The 16,658-nt window shown below is 42.6% G+C and overlaps 1 protein-coding gene across 4 annotated transcripts in view; it reads right to left on the reverse strand.

The window, feature by feature from the left end:
• caln1 (calneuron 1) overlaps positions 1–16,658 on the reverse strand; it is a 61,035-nt gene that overhangs the window by 38,243 nt on the left and 6,134 nt on the right. For all 4 annotated transcript variants that reach the window (XR_005072536.1, XM_037086624.1, XM_037086617.1 and 1 more), the window contains one exon: positions 10,617–10,741. Coding sequence is in view for 3 of the 4 variants with exons in the window: in XM_037086609.1 (XP_036942504.1) it covers positions 10,617–10,741 (125 nt within the window). In the remaining variant the exon portion in view is untranslated. The remainder of the gene's footprint in view (positions 1–10,616; positions 10,742–16,658) is intronic.

Below are 16,658 nucleotides of genomic sequence, written 5' to 3' on the forward strand. Positions count from 1 at the left end.
CAAACATGATATTCGCTGTTCGTTTCACTCAGGGATGGGAAACGTCCTGGTGACAGATAATTAGACATTGTCGTATTGATAACCTCTAATGTTAGTGGGTTTTTTTTTACAGTACTTCTGAACATTTTAGTATAATTCATTGTAACGCCGTCTCTACCTGCCGTCTGTGTCTCGTCACGCAACGCATTCCAACAAACACAAACATAAGAGCAGAAAGTCTGTGGTGGAGACAGTGAGCTGGTCCAGCTACAGTTGTTAACCTGCAATAAAAACCTTTGTGAGTAAAAAAGACCAATACTTAAATCACCACACCTGTTCAACAAGGAGGGAGCGATGTTTGAATCCAGCACTAGCTGAGCTGATAGCGATTGTTACAAACAAGTTAAGATGTATTCTGTTTATCTTCTTTTGTTTAGTTTAGTTTGGGAACATGTAATTGACACAAATATGTGTATATTGATAAAGAACCGATCCAATAAGGAGGATAAATTAAATCCTGACAGTGGCAACCGTTAGTTTTACCCCTGGTAGCACAATGGAGCACAATAATCCAGCTGGACACACAGGTGATCAACACGATCCTGCTGGTGGTGTCACACTGTCCCCCTGATCTTCAGGTGGTGGTGACAGGCCGAGATGATCTCAAAGCACCAGCCAATGCAAAAATAATGAAGAAATACACCGAACATGTTTGTTGGATCTCAAGGATCCACACATTTTGATTAGTAACACTGAAGCAGCAGAAATCTACATCCCGTCTGTTTGTTTCGGCCGCGGAGCGCACACGCTGCGCAGCTGAAGCTACATTTTACTAGACGGACTCTCTCCGGCAGCAGAGGCGAAAACGCCTCGCTTGTACGCAACTGAGTCAGCAGCTGGTTCACCAGCATCCCGACGTGTGATCAAGTCGTCAGTGGAACGAGTCAGCGGGTTTCTATGTGCTTTAATAAATGCATATTTCATAAGCGTGCCCACAGACAGGAGAGGGTGTGTGGCAGGAGAAGAGAGAGAGACTGACAGGCATCTGGTGTTTTTTAAATAGAGGTGGAATGTCACTTCACTGAAGAACACTATGACTGCATGACATGCATGAGCACACTGTTGAGCACTGAATAATTTCAGACTGGGACGAGGAATAGATGGTTTAACTCTTTCCCTCCCAGGCACCAGAGAGGCAGGGCTTCATCTCTCTGGAGATGTTGGATCCAACAAAAACAACAAACGACAAATCAGTTGTATCCAACAATCATGATTCAATATGTAAACTTGCAACATACGAGTTTTTACCTGTAACCCTGCGTTCACTATGCTCTTTAGTCCAACACCAGGCACAAAATGTCCCAAGAAAATGAAGCCTGACTCGCAATCAAATCAGGCTGAGAGCCCGGCACTATTTCTGTCTGCTCTCAAGTCCCCACTGTAGAAGAAATGAATGAATAAACTCACATAATACAACTTGAAGATGCTGCAGCGGGAACATTGTCTGCTTCCACTTTACAGAAATTTCATTATATCGTCAACTAGACAACTAGACCTTTGTTGTATTTTATTGACTTGTGTGCTTAAATCAACCCAAATGTTTCCATCAACGTTCAAACCGAGAGAAACCTGTAATTTTATTCCATAATACCAGAAATACCAGACGATACGTGAGAGAATTAGGAAGGAAGTCAGCAAACGTGACAAAATATAAACTTAACAGTGAAGACAACATCTCCCATGATCCCACGCTACTGAACAACATCATTAAACTTCATCTTCTGCTTTCAGTGTTTTGATTAAGAGACTTCTGGCAGCTGAAGTTAGATACTGTGCTTTTTAAAAAAAAGCTGCCAGGAATTTGTCTTAGCGCTGTCGAAAAAAAAAAAAAAAATGGCAGCAAGACCAGACAGATCAATTTCATCGAATTAATGTACAGAGGAAAAAAATAATCCATCCTAACGGAGTGGAAAATTTATTGTTATCGAGGGCTTCAATTCAAAATTGCTCAGGGAACAAACACACTACCAGCATTTTCTGACAGCCTGAACCAAGAAATTGCCAAACTGAACCAAAAACCCGGTCGTTAAGAAATGAGCCCATCAATCACCTTATTATCTGCTGCTCTGCTACCATTCTGAGCCAGTCTGCTGGCAAATTGTTTGAAACAACAAACCGTAAATGGAGCGTGAATTATGAATCGCCTCGTAAAATTGTGAACATTGACTCTGCGGAGCAACTCCAGGAGATAATGAGAGGTCACAGTCTCCGACCTGCATCCAAACAACGTGTTACTGCATCCCCAGACAGCTGGTCCTGAGCAAATACAGCCCCATCATCATTCGTGACAATACAAAGTGTAAGTTTTAGAGATGATTCACACACGCAGATGCTGAAACACATCAAAAGGCGAACAGATTCTTTCCCCTGCATTAAAATGAGCGTCTCATGAATAAATCTATCGGTGACTCAGGCCTTTGTTGAGTACTTCCCTGTGTCTGGAGCGTGTTGGAACAGAAGAACAACAACACGGAGACTCGGTTTAGATATTCAAATGAATCAGTCCATTTCATGCACAAACGCTCCCATCCATCAAAACTCACGGCGCACAGAGGATACGCAGCTCACAATCTGACATTCAGCACGCCAATATTTCCACCAAGAGGACAGGGGGAAACAAAAGACATCCCGCAAGCTCCCGCTAAAGTGGAACAGAATCCTAAAGTGGCAGAGTTTTTTTTTTTAATTCTGTATGCAAATGATGTCTTGAGGTGTTAAAATATTTATGGAGGCATGTCTTTTATTGTGGCTGGGTTTATGACTATATGTCTGCTTGAATGACTGATGCCTGTTTACTTGCATTATTACAAGTAACAGAACTGTGAGGAAACGAAGATCGTGTGCACACAAATCTACCAAATCTATTTTCTGCTGAATGTGCAGACAACGTGGAATCACAACAGCATCATCGATATATTCTTTAACAAAGAGCTCTGCATACTTTATGTTGTTTCGTTTTTTTTGTCCTTATTTTAATGCAAGCCACAAGCTTCTCCTTGAACCTAACCATAAGCTTTGGTGCCTAATACGGTCCCTTAAATCCAGTACGACTGCCGCTGGTATTCTCCGATGGTCATGTACAGATGGCCGTGTCGTTTTGAGAGTCATTAGCAATCAGTCATTAAGTTACGAGGACGTGCTGAAGAAAAACTGTATATTTAGGGCTGAAAATTCTTTTCAACATTGATTAATCTTTAATCATTATGACCAATGAATCATGCCGCAGATAATATTTCAGATATTAATGAAAAGCAAATCTTGAAATGTGAGAGGCTGGAACAGGAAATCATCTTTATCCTCAAAAACAGTTGATTGATATTCTCTTGACTGACTGGTTTCATTTGATTAGTTTTGCACTACATTCCACTAAATATCCCATTTTATATACGCCTAATAAAACCATCAATATCATACAATCATGAAAATGTTAAATCCAAAGCTGAGTCGATATATTTTTTATGGGCAAATCAATCGACCAGCTACTCAGTTCTAGTTAGACTCATTAATAAGCTTCATGGAAGATAAAGTTTTTGTTTGTTTTGATTTGTGGCATGTTTGCACACAGAATGATTTTGATTTTTTGATGTCAGTCTGACGCTGTGTGAGATCTGAAGACGAATCTGTTCCATCTTTGTCACCTGGCAGCAGCAAGGCCCACACTGTCAGCACTCTGGACAGCTCCACACACTCCTGCTGAAGAGAGGTCATCTGTCTGCTGCACACCTGATGGTTCCAGTTCCAAACCCAGTAGCTTCAACCCCAGAACCGGTCCTGTAAATAGCCAATTCTCTGAGCCAAAGCACAGAAACTGCCAGGTACGGAAAGAAAGCTGATTTTATGGCCATGGAGTTGGAAACAAGCTGCCTAGTGCTGCTTTCCGTCAGCCTGCCTGTTCTTTCTCCCGCTCTCCTTCATAGAAAGCTCGGCGCTGGTGGGCTGAGCAGACACAAGCCTCCCTGCAGGCTTAGTGCTGTCTGTTTCAGCTCAGCGTGCTGAGTGAAAAGACGGCCTGAGTGCCGACACGGAAGGATTTCTTTCACTGCCCTTTCACTAAACCTTTAATAAAATAGCCTATTTTAGTTTTCGCTCTAAAGCCCGTCTGCAGGACTTCTTTATTGCGAGGTCTGCTTGAAATTCACCGCTGTGGATAAAGATTCAGCTCAACATGTGGCGGAGTGTCTTGATGCTGCCAGACTGTGCTGGATATTATGCTGACTGCTGCAGTCTGCTGTTAGAAACAGACCGGAGATTTCAAAAGAGCTAAATTACAATTATTTCGCTGATGATCATTTCAGTCGTATTTTCTGGTTCGAAACATCTTAATGGCGAGGATCTGCTGAGGAAGAAATCTGAAGACATGACTTTGTGCTCCGGGGTATTTTGATGAGCATTTTTCTTTATCTTTTTTTATTATTCATGGTCTGAAGTTTAGTTTCAGCCTTAATGTACACAGTCTATACACAACACTCTCCAGATTACACTGAATATAATCAGCTGTACAACGTATTTGGTGAAAAAGTGATATTAGCTCTCAGTCATAAAGCTCCTCTATGTCCTGCTGTCCCCAAATTTAATTTAAATGCTGGCTGATGTCTACTCAAGTCGGCCTGAGGTCAGAGAAAAACGTATTTAACATTTGATTTGCATAAAACTGAAGGAAAATACGTTTCCCAAAGTGCATAAATGCCACCAAAGGTCACTGGCCTTGTGCAGCTCTTGGCCCAGTTTGAACCTCGCTCAGCAACAACGGGGCTAAAAAAAAAAAAAAAAAATAGGCAAAAGCTTTCAAGCGGGGACTTTGTTCAGTTTAGTAATACTTGCATGTAACGACGTACCAGAGGGCAAACAGAGAGAGACGGTATCAAGGTGACTCTTAAAGATGCATGAAGTAAAGAACAGTGCATCAAAACAAAAACCCACAACGAGACTGTAATGCTCGACATCCACTGTGTTACACACCGAGGTGAATGATTGACAGCTGTGGTGGTGAAGACGCGAACACTTCGGCCATCGTTATAAATTTAGCTCATTACTTTCAGACTGAACGGGGGATGTCGTCGCTGAGTGTGAAGATGGAGCCGCTAGATTAATTCTAACTGACACTCGGGTGTGAAAGCTCAGACTAAATCTTCAGAGCGAGTCTTCAGACGAGTGACAGCGGAGCTCCGGGTTCTGGCTTCTGACCGGATCGGATCAGACGCTCCGATCTGCAGCCGGGCTCGGTAGGTGGTGCGTACGCGTGTGTTCGCACATTCGCTGGAATTTGTATGTTCAGTGGAACGTCTTGTGAATGTTTCAAAGAATTAAATACCTGCCCAACATCCTTCAAGTGACATTTGAAAAAAACAAAAAAACAAAAAAAACAGTCCTGTGTTGGCGAAGAGACCGAACAGAACACATTTAAGTCTCCCTTCCTGCTGAAATGACATACTCAACTCTACAGGCACCGCGAGGAGTGAAACAAAAGTAGTATGAAGCCTTTTGTGGACGCATGTCATCTGAGGAACTGCCTCCAGTGATGTCGCTCAGTGTGACATCGTGGGTAATGTGGGCACCGGAAATCTCGAAAATGAAGACGAATGTGAGGAATAAAAAATATCTTATATCTTCCTGCCTTTTAACAATTTTGATAATTTGATTTTAAACTGTCCATAATGAGTCCGACAGGTGTTATATGAGTGTAATAGTAGAACAGTGGGCTGTCTTTCCAAATCCCAAGTGTATTATCTTTGGGCTCAGGCACCACTTGGCGATGCTTCAGCCATGTATTGATCGAGTTGGTCTGAACTGTATGTTCAGCATCTACTGCATGTCTGTCCGTCCAGAGAGGGATCTCTGTCCGGTGGCTCCTCCTGAGGTTTCTTACGTTTTGGTTTTTTTTCCTGGGAAGACTTCCTTTCTCGAATTGAGGGTGTAAAGACAGAGGATGTCGCTCCCTGTACAGACTGTAAAGCCCACTGAGGGAGTATGGCTGCGATTTTAGGTTACAAAAATAAAATTTGACCTTGCACAATCCTCTGGTCATCGAAATTAACACCCATTTGCTTTACGTAAAGCCCGGTTCAGGCCAAAGAGCTGCAACAAAAAAAAAGATTTCAGAGCGCTGCAGGAGTGAACCCGCCCGTCTCAGCTCGACTCATCGCGGCTGATGCTGCGTTTCACACCCCAACGTTTGCGCTCTTTCAGTCACTCAGCCACACACACCTTTTGTTTTTGCCGTTTCATCACGGTAGCAAATAACTTAGACAGTTAGATTCGACGTACACTCATCGCTGTGGAGATGATGCACTACTCAGCTAGTCGCACTGGTGTGAAACGGAAGGATGCTGATGTCACATTGCAAGTTTCAACTCATCTTTGTGTGTGTGTGTGAAGCAAACAACACATGGACAAATGCATTTTTACGGTTAAGTCTTTTAAAAGGTCAGTTTAAGGTAAAAACCTGCTGTTTATTTGTCATCATGTTGGTGACATTCTTATATAAACACACATGACAAACACGATATTGAGGTCATCAAAAGGGATGGATGTCTTTAGTCGATGGCGTAATTATGTTGACATCCTATTTGAGCGCCAGTTGTTCTCTTTATAAATCCCTGCAGGCAACAGCAGCTCCTCCTGAGACACGAGACGTTTACAAAAAACACTCCAGCTGACTGATTCCACACCGCTACGAGTGTGACAGCTCGGCCGGCTGCTGCAAGCTTTTTCTAATGGCCTGGGACAAATACAGTAAATTGCTTCTTTAAATATTGTGAAGCAGAAGTGTTGAATGTGCAGAATGTGGAGGCTGTGTAAGCTGAACCGGGAGGAGGAGGAGGAGGAGGAGGAGGAGGAGGAGGAGGAGGAGGAGGAGGAGGAGGAGGAGGAGTACAGGAGCTCTTAATGAAGCTTGAGAGAGAAACGAGTCAGGTAACTTCTAACAGTGTCTGATGTAAACCTGGTGTGTACAGACTGGAAATATACCACCCACTTACTCTATTCGGCACAAAACTGTCACACCACTGAGCATAATCGCCAGTTTTTACTCAGTTTTCAGTTCATGTTTTTGCAGATTTATGTCATAATCACTACGTATGTTTGGGAAACGTGCCACATACCCATTTAAAATACGCTGCGATGTCAGTTAGAGAAAAACAATGGAAATAGTTTGGTGACAGATTCCAGTTTACATCCAAATATCTGTTTCCTGGATAGCTTGTTCCAGGGAGAGCTGCATCTAATGATGATTAAGCTGACGAATATTAAATATAATATATTGTGTATATATATATATTGTCCAAAGTGACGTCTTCAAATGTATTTTTTGTGCAACCAAGACTCTTTATTTTCTTTGCAGCTCTTCTTTCTAGGCACATAAAAACCTTGTTGAACGTTGAGTCTGAGATTTAAAAAGCTGCAGTTTGTGTGGAATCATTCCTTTGCTCCGGCTTATCTCACTTTGAGAGAGCGATGTTTTCAGTTTTGGTGTGATAATACACCTGCGTCCTTCTCTTCAGCATTAATACGTCTACACTCTGCAGCGTTCACGTCCAATATCAACGTCTGAATTTGAGCAATAGAGGACAAGATCTTAAGTTAAAGTGAAACTCTCACCAAAATGCAACGTAGGCTTTTTTTGTGAATGTATATGAGTCAAATGAGGAAAGTGGAACGCTCCTAAAGCTTATTTCCAGATAAATGCACAGATAATTTGTTGTTTTGTCATTAGTGAGAAACAATATTGACCTTAAAGTTGAAGAAGGAGCCTCATATAAGAAACAATACTAAAATCAAAAGCCAGAAAAGTCACGTGAGACATCGCGTGGATAGTAGTTCCACCTTAACTGTCCTCCAGGTTACGTCACATTAAGAAATCGACACTTCTCCACTGGCAGGACGACTGGGAGCGGAACAAGCTACTGCTAATGTGAGCTGTTAGAAAAACTTTCTTTTCAGTAAACTCTGTGTACACAAACAACATTCTCACTGCTGGTGTTCATGTGTAGAGACCCTCGTGATACTACGAGCAAAGTGTCGAGTATTCTTACTGTTTTAAAAACAGAGATTTTGATGCTAGCGTGCCCCTTGCACTGAGAAAATGAACTTGACCCAAAAACAAAAATACAGTTTGACTCGTATACATTCACGAAAAAAAGTTGCATTTTGGTGAGAGTTTCACTTTAAGATAAGGGGGTTTTTTTTTCAGGATATGTATATAAAGTAACTCAAGGGAGATTTACACTTGAGGGACATCAACATTTCAGCAGGATGTGGATGTGTGACATCTGTGCACTTCAGTGTGACTAATTTATGACACTCCGAAAACGGGTGAGATTATTATTTTTTTTTTATGAGGTGAAGTGCCTCGGTGACAAGCACTTCATAACAAGAATGGATGTTATGAATGAGTAATTTCTCCCACTCAGATCTCAGATGAACTACAGAGAGTGGAAACATCCTGATCTGCTGTGATACCGTCGCTCAGCAGACAGCATGTAGTAAACACTCGTAGTAATTATACAGGTGACAGGTTCCACTTTCACAGTGTTTAGTTGACCTCGTGAAGACCCTCTACACACGAGCCGTTTCTTATTCTCCAAACAACATCAGCGCCCTGGAACAGGAATGAGTATTTCATACGCTGCAGATATCTCCATACATATTAAAACGGGACCCTGACAGAGTATCTGGCTATTACCGTGAGCTCTGCAGCCAATTTTCCAGGCGGCAGCTTAATGTTGCGTCGATGGATTAATATTTTGGAGATCCGGAGGAGCTGAGTTTGTGTGCCAGCTGAGAGGCTGCTGCCGCTGCTGCCGCTGCTGGTTTCGTCGGGCTGTAATTGATCAGGCTTGTGTTCTACAGGCCCAGGTGATTACTCTCAGACAGACTCCAAAACAAAAGGTTCATAAACAGCCGCTGCTACAGACATGAAGCCAGAGGCAGAAGCCAGCAGACGTGAATGCTCCTGGTGAGATAAGGTACCAGGAGAATAGTGCAGCGCTGTGCTCTGTTGGCTCAGGTGAGGCGGAAGCTGGAGGTTTCGTGGCATCGTTTTGTCTTTGAAGCACTGCCGACTATTAAACTGACTTGGATCTTTAAAACAAAAACCCGTCACAAGTCTCTCTATTAGCCCTCTGGGATATACTATCTCATTTGAGGCCCGTTAAGCAGCCTGAAATGTTGTCTGAAAAACGAAGCTCCATATGGTTTGTGATTCTGCAGTGTGCAACAGGCTCGATGCCAGAAAATATTCATTTCTGTGCAGTGGCTCCAACTGTGTGACCGTCTGATCTGCACTCAGATCACGTGACGGGCCGTGGGTCTCCTGTTGTCCTCTGCGTCATTATCTTTGTTTACATGCTGTACAGTCAAAGACCATCGAAATCCTCCGTGTCTTTTTTTTTTTTCCCCCCTTTTCCACTGCAGCCAACGTTGTTCTTTAAGTGCCGCTAACGGTTTCTCTTAGCTTTGGCTCTGCGTCCCCCTCCAGCTGGCATGAAGGGCAACTAAACATAAAGCTGCAGAGAGTTCTAATCATTTATATGCACAACTATATTCCATTTGCAACCATTCTAGTCCAGCTTTGTTGTTTTTTTTTTTTATTGCTCAGTTGAAGCTGACCCAAGCATCGCTTCTGAAAATAAATTGACTGAAATTTGGCTACGACTGAAAACACAGAGCAAAGACACGTACTTTATTATTCCTTCCAGACCACCACGACAGAGACACTGTGAGTGTTTGGGATTTCAACAAATACTGAAACACAGGCATTAACAATCACTATATAATAATATCTGATGGTCTCCTCTGCTGTTACAGGTCATTTATAACCATCAGACGATTTACAAGACTGGTTCATAAACATTTAAACGTTCCTTGTAGCCACTTTAAACCAGCAACAGACAACTTCTGTGCTTTAATTTCTTATTTTGAGGTAAATCCTGATTGCACATCTTGATGTCCATAGAATAATAACGGCAGCTCCAACAGTGAAGGTCGAATTATGGGCACAAAAGGGAGCATGTTACACAACCTGAACAGGAAGAGACATTGTTTTTCCTGTGGTTGCCATCCGCAGGTAACAATGGAACACCTGGAGTTACAGTGGAGACTTTACACTGCAAAAGAAAACAATGGCAGTGATGGAGGAGGCAAAGACGATGAAGTTATAGAGGTAAAGAAAAGAGTAAAAGGACGAGACTGAGCGCTCTCCAGCGTTTTGTCTGTTCCTCCAATGATATTTGTTTCCTTTTACCACACGACATGTTTCAAAACCAGTTTTAATCTGATAGGACAGTTGAGAAGTAAACTAAAACCGAGGGAGAGAGTGAGGGAAGGCATCTGTAACAGACTTTCAACATGAGTTCTGGATATCATTTACGCTGAAATGCTACTGAATCAATGTGTCAGATTACAGTAACAACCTCCAGTAGCCTCCATGTTTCGATATAATCATCTGCTCACCTTCATTTGTCGTGAAATGGTGCCAATGATTATGGGGTAGAAAGGCCGGCGGCAGCAGCCAAATCACTTTAAAAGCACATTAAGCGTACGGCAGGACGGCAGCCAGACGGTTTACGGAGAAGTCTTACCGTCAAGCTCCTCCACGGAGATGCTGGCCAGCACGTCGCTGTCGCTGTCCGACAGCGAGCGGCTCAGGTAGTTCCCCTTGTAGAGCAGGCCTGCCGTCACATGGTGGAACGGCATGTTCTCCTCCCTGAGAGACAACACAAGGACACGTTTAGACACAAGTGAAGGGAAGAGAGGCGCTGAACAGATTTCTCTCTTGGGGTTTGTTTTTTTGAGGGGGGAAAATTCATTCTGAGCACAAATTAAAAGCTCCACACATTACACATGGCTCATCACTGTTGTCAGGCATTCAAATTAGCCACTTATCAAGAATAACATAATGAGAGGTAACGTGAGAGGTGCATAAATCCTCTTTTCAACCCAACCAAAGTAAAAAAAAAATTTTTAAAAAAACGAAATGTAAAGCCATAATCAGCAGCGAGGAGCTGATGTGACCATTTGTGATACCAGTGAAGCTGAAACAAATTCAGGTCCGAGGGGCACCGCCAAAACGAGATCGATAAATGAAGCAGAACTCATTCGCTAAATGGGAAGTCACACAGTGAGGAGAGCTCATATAACTAGAGGTAAATGTGGTGTGTGTGTGTGTGTGTGTGTGTGTGTGTGTGTGTGTGTGTGTACTGTATGTGCAAATGTGAGCGAGGCAATTAATTATTCAATAAATCGAAGCCCAAGGGCACAGGGGGAAAATAAGAGCACAGAGAGCAGAGAGATTTGGGCGCCGACTTCCGTCTCTCTAATTGGATTTCGTCTCGATGAGCACCTGGAGGAGACGCTTTTCAGACAGAATGAGGAGTTCAGAATGGGCTGAAACATTACACCCAGAGAGCTCTGGGCTTCTCCATGGTTTTTTTTCTCTTTATCAGTTGAACTTTACAACACGTTTCTGCGGCTTCGATAACACAAACCTTTAACACACATCCAACGACGACGCGCGCTCTGTTTGGAAGACGAGCAGCAGTTCTGCTCTTTGAGTTTTCAGCAGCATCGCGTCTAAAACTCGATGAACATTCAGTGTATTCCTCAGCGTGACACGTGCGGCCTGCTGTTCAAGGTTGCTTCACAATTTCACAAACGCGAGCTCTGTTGAGGCGAATGAGTCCAACTCGTGTTGCTAGTTCATACATTTACATTATGAATCGATCAGGTGAATCATTGCTGCGCTGGTCGTACTGCTTATACTGCACACTTAATGTAACGAGGTTGTTCTTGTTGCAGTGAATGTTTCATCAGTGTTATTCATGCTTTATCAGGAGGAAGCCTCTTTTTATTTGCACAGACAGATAACAGAAAAAAAACAAAAAAAAAACCCTCCGCTTGTTTTATCTGTTTAGCTCGCTCAAACTCGTCCCGCAGGATAAACGTACGTCAGCTCACAGCATCATTCTGGTGTTCTGTTTTTTGTTTTGTTTTTTGCAATTAAAAGATAAAGGGAAGAAGGGAACACAAACTCATTACGACCTCTTCTGTGGACGGTTTTGCCACTTTGCAACATTCCTTATAACTGCAGATACGAGGCCTTCCGAAATTAAGATGATTTAAGTCATTCTTCATGTTGTAAATGTTAGTAAGTCACGGTCTAATAAACCATCAAGATCAACATTAAAGGTCAGTCTGGAGGAGGATACAAACCAGATGAGGGATTTTTCACAACCTGGCAACTAAGAGAGGTGGAAAATGTCTAAGTTGCAATGTGAAGTGCACGTATGAGATTCCGTATCAATGCAGTGACGGAATTAGTCGATTGCATAATGTTTGTTATCGACACAGTTCAGTTGTAATGCGACCGAACAATGACGCTCTCTTGCAAAACAGCAGAGTGAATAATGAGATCTGAACAGAAACGACACAAGTGCCACACATGTTTACAGAATGGGTAAAAATAATATCCACGATCAACCAGATTTTATGTTTTCTAACTTTTCTTGCAGCGGTCCGTCTGGTGTTCAGGGGTTCCCTCTCTCCTCTCACATCTTCAGCAGTTCTATCAATAAAAAGGCACAAGAAAGACAAAGAAAAAAAAAGATTCTTGGCAGCAAAAGTATATTATATTAGAATATCTGTCCAATAAATGGTAAAATATATCTTTAATTTTTCGTGCTCCCATTATCCCCTTTTTAAAAGGCTTTTTACCTCCAAGTCCGGCACCAACCAATGATCATGTTTCACTAGTTAAAAGCTGTCGGCCATCTGTTACCTCACAAATTGAAAAAAAGCTCCCCTGCATCTTTCTTGTTTGTCAGTTTAATAAGCATGAATATTAAGACGTCTGCACCGACGCCTCAAGCCTTTTTATGACCAGCTTCCCTGCATGTAATGTCAGGCTTTTTTTTTTTTCTCTCTTTCATTTTTTGATTCATCAATTATTCAGTCATCTCTCTGCTGTCATTATGAATATTACAATCATCGCTCTTGTCTGTTCTGTTACCGGCCAGACCATATAGCGGTTATATACACACAATGTCTGAAGTCAGCTGTTTGGCGAAGGTGTAAACTATCCTGCGTTTGTTGGTCAGAAGGATTTACTGTGCAGGGACAGAATTTACATACATGTCATTACAGTAAATCCATCAGGACTGGGCTGCATTCAGTGCAGAATAACTGAGTTTCTGGAAATCTGTAATTACTTTGAAAAGCTGAGAATGGAAGGAAACGTGGAAAAATAGCACTTTGCCTCAGCAGCAGCAGAAGTGTGTGCTTTGTGCAACATTGTCAGTCCTCTCTCGTTTCTGTCACTTTGTCTCTGCATCCTTAAGTAATCTGCTTATCCAGCTAAAAGCTCGTGCTAACCAGCGCTGAGCGGAGGACGGACGTGTTCAGCAACGAGGAGCTAAACGATGTTGAGCAACACTGAGACAAGCTGAAGAAAACAAACTTGATGGTCTCCTTATTTTGTGGCTGTTCTAGGCTAAATGGACTTTGTGGTGACAGTTCTCTCAAGTGAGAGCGGACTTTAAAAACTACTCATTATCCATCAAACCAAAATCAAACGTGCCGGTTCAAACCTCTCAGGTGTGACGACTGGCCCCTCTCAGGAGGGGCGGCTGTGGCTCAGGGGTAGGTTGCTGGTTTGATTCCCCAGGTCTGCATGCTGAAGTGTCCTTGGGTAAGATACTGAACCCGGAAACTGCTCCTGATGTATGAATTAATATAAGTAGCTTTGAACAAAAGCGTCGGATAAATGCCTTAAAATGTAAAAGACTGTGCACCTTTTATCAGTCAGTCTGTTGTTGCGAGCACCGTCTTCTTCGCTGTTGTGTCCTGAGGTGCAGGCAACAAAGCGAAGGACGCCAACAGACTGAATAAACTCATCAAGATGGCAGGATCTATTGTCCGCTCCAAGCTCGTCACCCTGGAGGAGGTGGTGGAGGACAGGATGCTGGCAAAACTGCTGGCTGTCATGGACAATGTCTCTGACTCTGGACAGGCTGAAGAGCTTCAGCTTCATCAACAGACTCTTTCAACCTGCTGCCTGAAGGAACGACACTGGAAATCATGCCAACCTGGTGCCACCAGACAAAAGCAAATCTTAGTGTGTACTCCACTAATGGACTGAATGAAGCATCACATATGTCTTCTGCTTTATACCACTAGGGTTGTACAGCAGATACTCGCTGAGAGAGAGAGTCAAGATGGCAGACACTGAATGTATGACACCAAGCGTCAACTTTGATTTTTTGCCTGCTGAAGTAAACGCTGCTTGTTAAAGACTCCTTCAGTCACTCGTCTCTCCTCGTTAGAAGGAAAAACTTGCGAACAGAGTTGCGTCTCAGCTGCGTGTGGAGCGTGAGAGAGGCTGGACGCAGAAAGAAACATGTTGGTCCTCCAAACAGGACATCAAACTAGATCAACTGATGGCATTGTCTTATCGTACACCTTGTTTGGAAATGCGTCGATATGCCGCCAAGAAAGTCGATGCCTCCCGGCACGACTCTGGCTGCTGCTGCACAGGTTCTTTTGAACGCTCCCCCAAAGAGCAGAGCTTTCTGCATCAATTCAACAGAACTGTGTAACGATTTGCTTTGACAGCTGCGCGCCGCTTCGCAAAGATGAGCCGACTTCTTAGAGTCCCTGACACAAGAACACTTTCTGTAACACCGAACAACACCAATTACACGTATTGACGTACTTGACCTTTCCGAACAGCTGGAGAGGAGCCCGGGCAAACAAAGACCTAGTTGTGCCTATAAGAGCATCCATAGAGCGAGCGTGGCATCTTAACAAGACGTCGGGTTTTACTGCAGTGTAAGTCACAAGGATATCATGTTTTTAATGCAGCAGACGAGCTGTGAGATAATGTGCTGAAACAGTGAAACAACTGATCTCCAACCCCTTCAGGAAGACAGCGTTGAACAGAGCTGCTCACATCCCTCAGCATCATTACACTTGATTAAATTGATCAGGGTCTCAGCTGAACAAGCTAATTTGCCCTTCAGGAGCAGAGCAACATACAGTAATCACTTAAATCAGGAAGTAATCACCACCGCCTCGACCAGGACCACATCCAACGTTTTTCCCTCTTCTTTTTTCTCCTCATCTGATCTCTGTTCTCTGCACACTGGTGTATCAGTTCAACAGAAGAAGAGCCGAGGATTCTGGGATTTAATAGTCAGATTGAATAGCCGATAAAAATGAGCCGTAGAAATGACTCAGAGATAAAATCACCTCAGTATTTTACTGAGCGAGCTGCTTTGATGAGTTCTACATCCCTGGTTCTTTAAGGATACGATCAAGATCATTTTTCCGCCTGACAACAGAGCTGCGATCACCATCCCTGTCTGTATCACTGTGGATCAATTATTTGATTGATCGACTGTTTATGTTATCTGGTAACATAAAACGGAGAAAAAGTGCTGATCACAGCTTCCCAGATCAGAAAAGCAGATGTATTTACACGCATTAATTCCATTTTAAAATGATATAAAATTATGGGGAAAAGACTGTTCACTGATCAATTAATCAACTAATTGTTTCAGCTTCACTCTTTACCTTTAAACGGTTGTACAGAAGTCTATCTAAGAATGGAGGCCTGACCCGGGTTGACTATTTTAGTGGTGCTGTTGCATCCAGGCAGACAGAACATCTCAATAATGTTTAAAAAAAACTTCACATGAAACACTGAAAGCAGAATAAACCTGCCGTGGTTTCACAGGGCAGTCAATCAAATGTTACGTCAGGTTCAGGCCATTAGCTAATGTGGTTATCCAGAGTAACTTTCAGGGAGCGGGTAAAGTCAGATTCTGGTGTAAAGGCTCAAGGACGCTCACGGCGGCACTAGCTGTGATTGGACCTGTGGAGTTTATTCAGACGCGCTGCTTAAAAACGTATTTTATTACAGTCTGATTCCCGGGACTTGGTTTCCAGGTGATAAACCAAGAACCAGTTTTTGTTGCAGAAATTCAAATACGGTTGCCACTTTTAGTCACTTTATAATTATGATTAATACGTAATTATACTTAATGAATGAGCATAATAATGAAAACGTGACGTGTAATAATGTTTAAATGTTTTTATCTGATGGTTGAATGAAGGATGTACAGATGAAGTGTAAAGCTTAGTCGAATATTAAACATGTAGCTGTTTTTCGAGGGACTTTTTCTGTTTTCTGTCCCTATTTTCAACGTCTTTAATAGCTGCTGATGGAAACTGAAGGCCAAGTACTTGATGCCAGTTTCTATACTGGTTGCCAGTTGCATGATCACATTATCAAAGTCTATTAATTTCCGAAAGCTGGTCAGAATGATGTCAATTCATTTCAGTAATCAGACACACAAAAAAGGAACAACTGATATCTTTGACATTTAACAACATGTACCTGAGAAGAGGTGACAGGAGAGTACAGGTTACTCAGCCCGAAGAGTAACAGCAGAAAACTTTCTGCATGATATCGATCGTGATGATCTAATTAACTGATCGGCGTCTCAACATGTTTGAACACGATTAATGCTCCTTGATTAAAAGCTCTAAATTCAGTGGGCAGCGTGCAGAAACCATTAACGTAACTAAAGACCCAAACATTATACACAGAGGGTGGCTGCGTTTAT

This window comes from Acanthopagrus latus, chromosome 2 (genome assembly GCF_904848185.1).
Source record: "Acanthopagrus latus isolate v.2019 chromosome 2, fAcaLat1.1, whole genome shotgun sequence".
Classification (NCBI taxonomy): Eukaryota; Metazoa; Chordata; class Actinopteri; order Spariformes; family Sparidae; genus Acanthopagrus; species Acanthopagrus latus.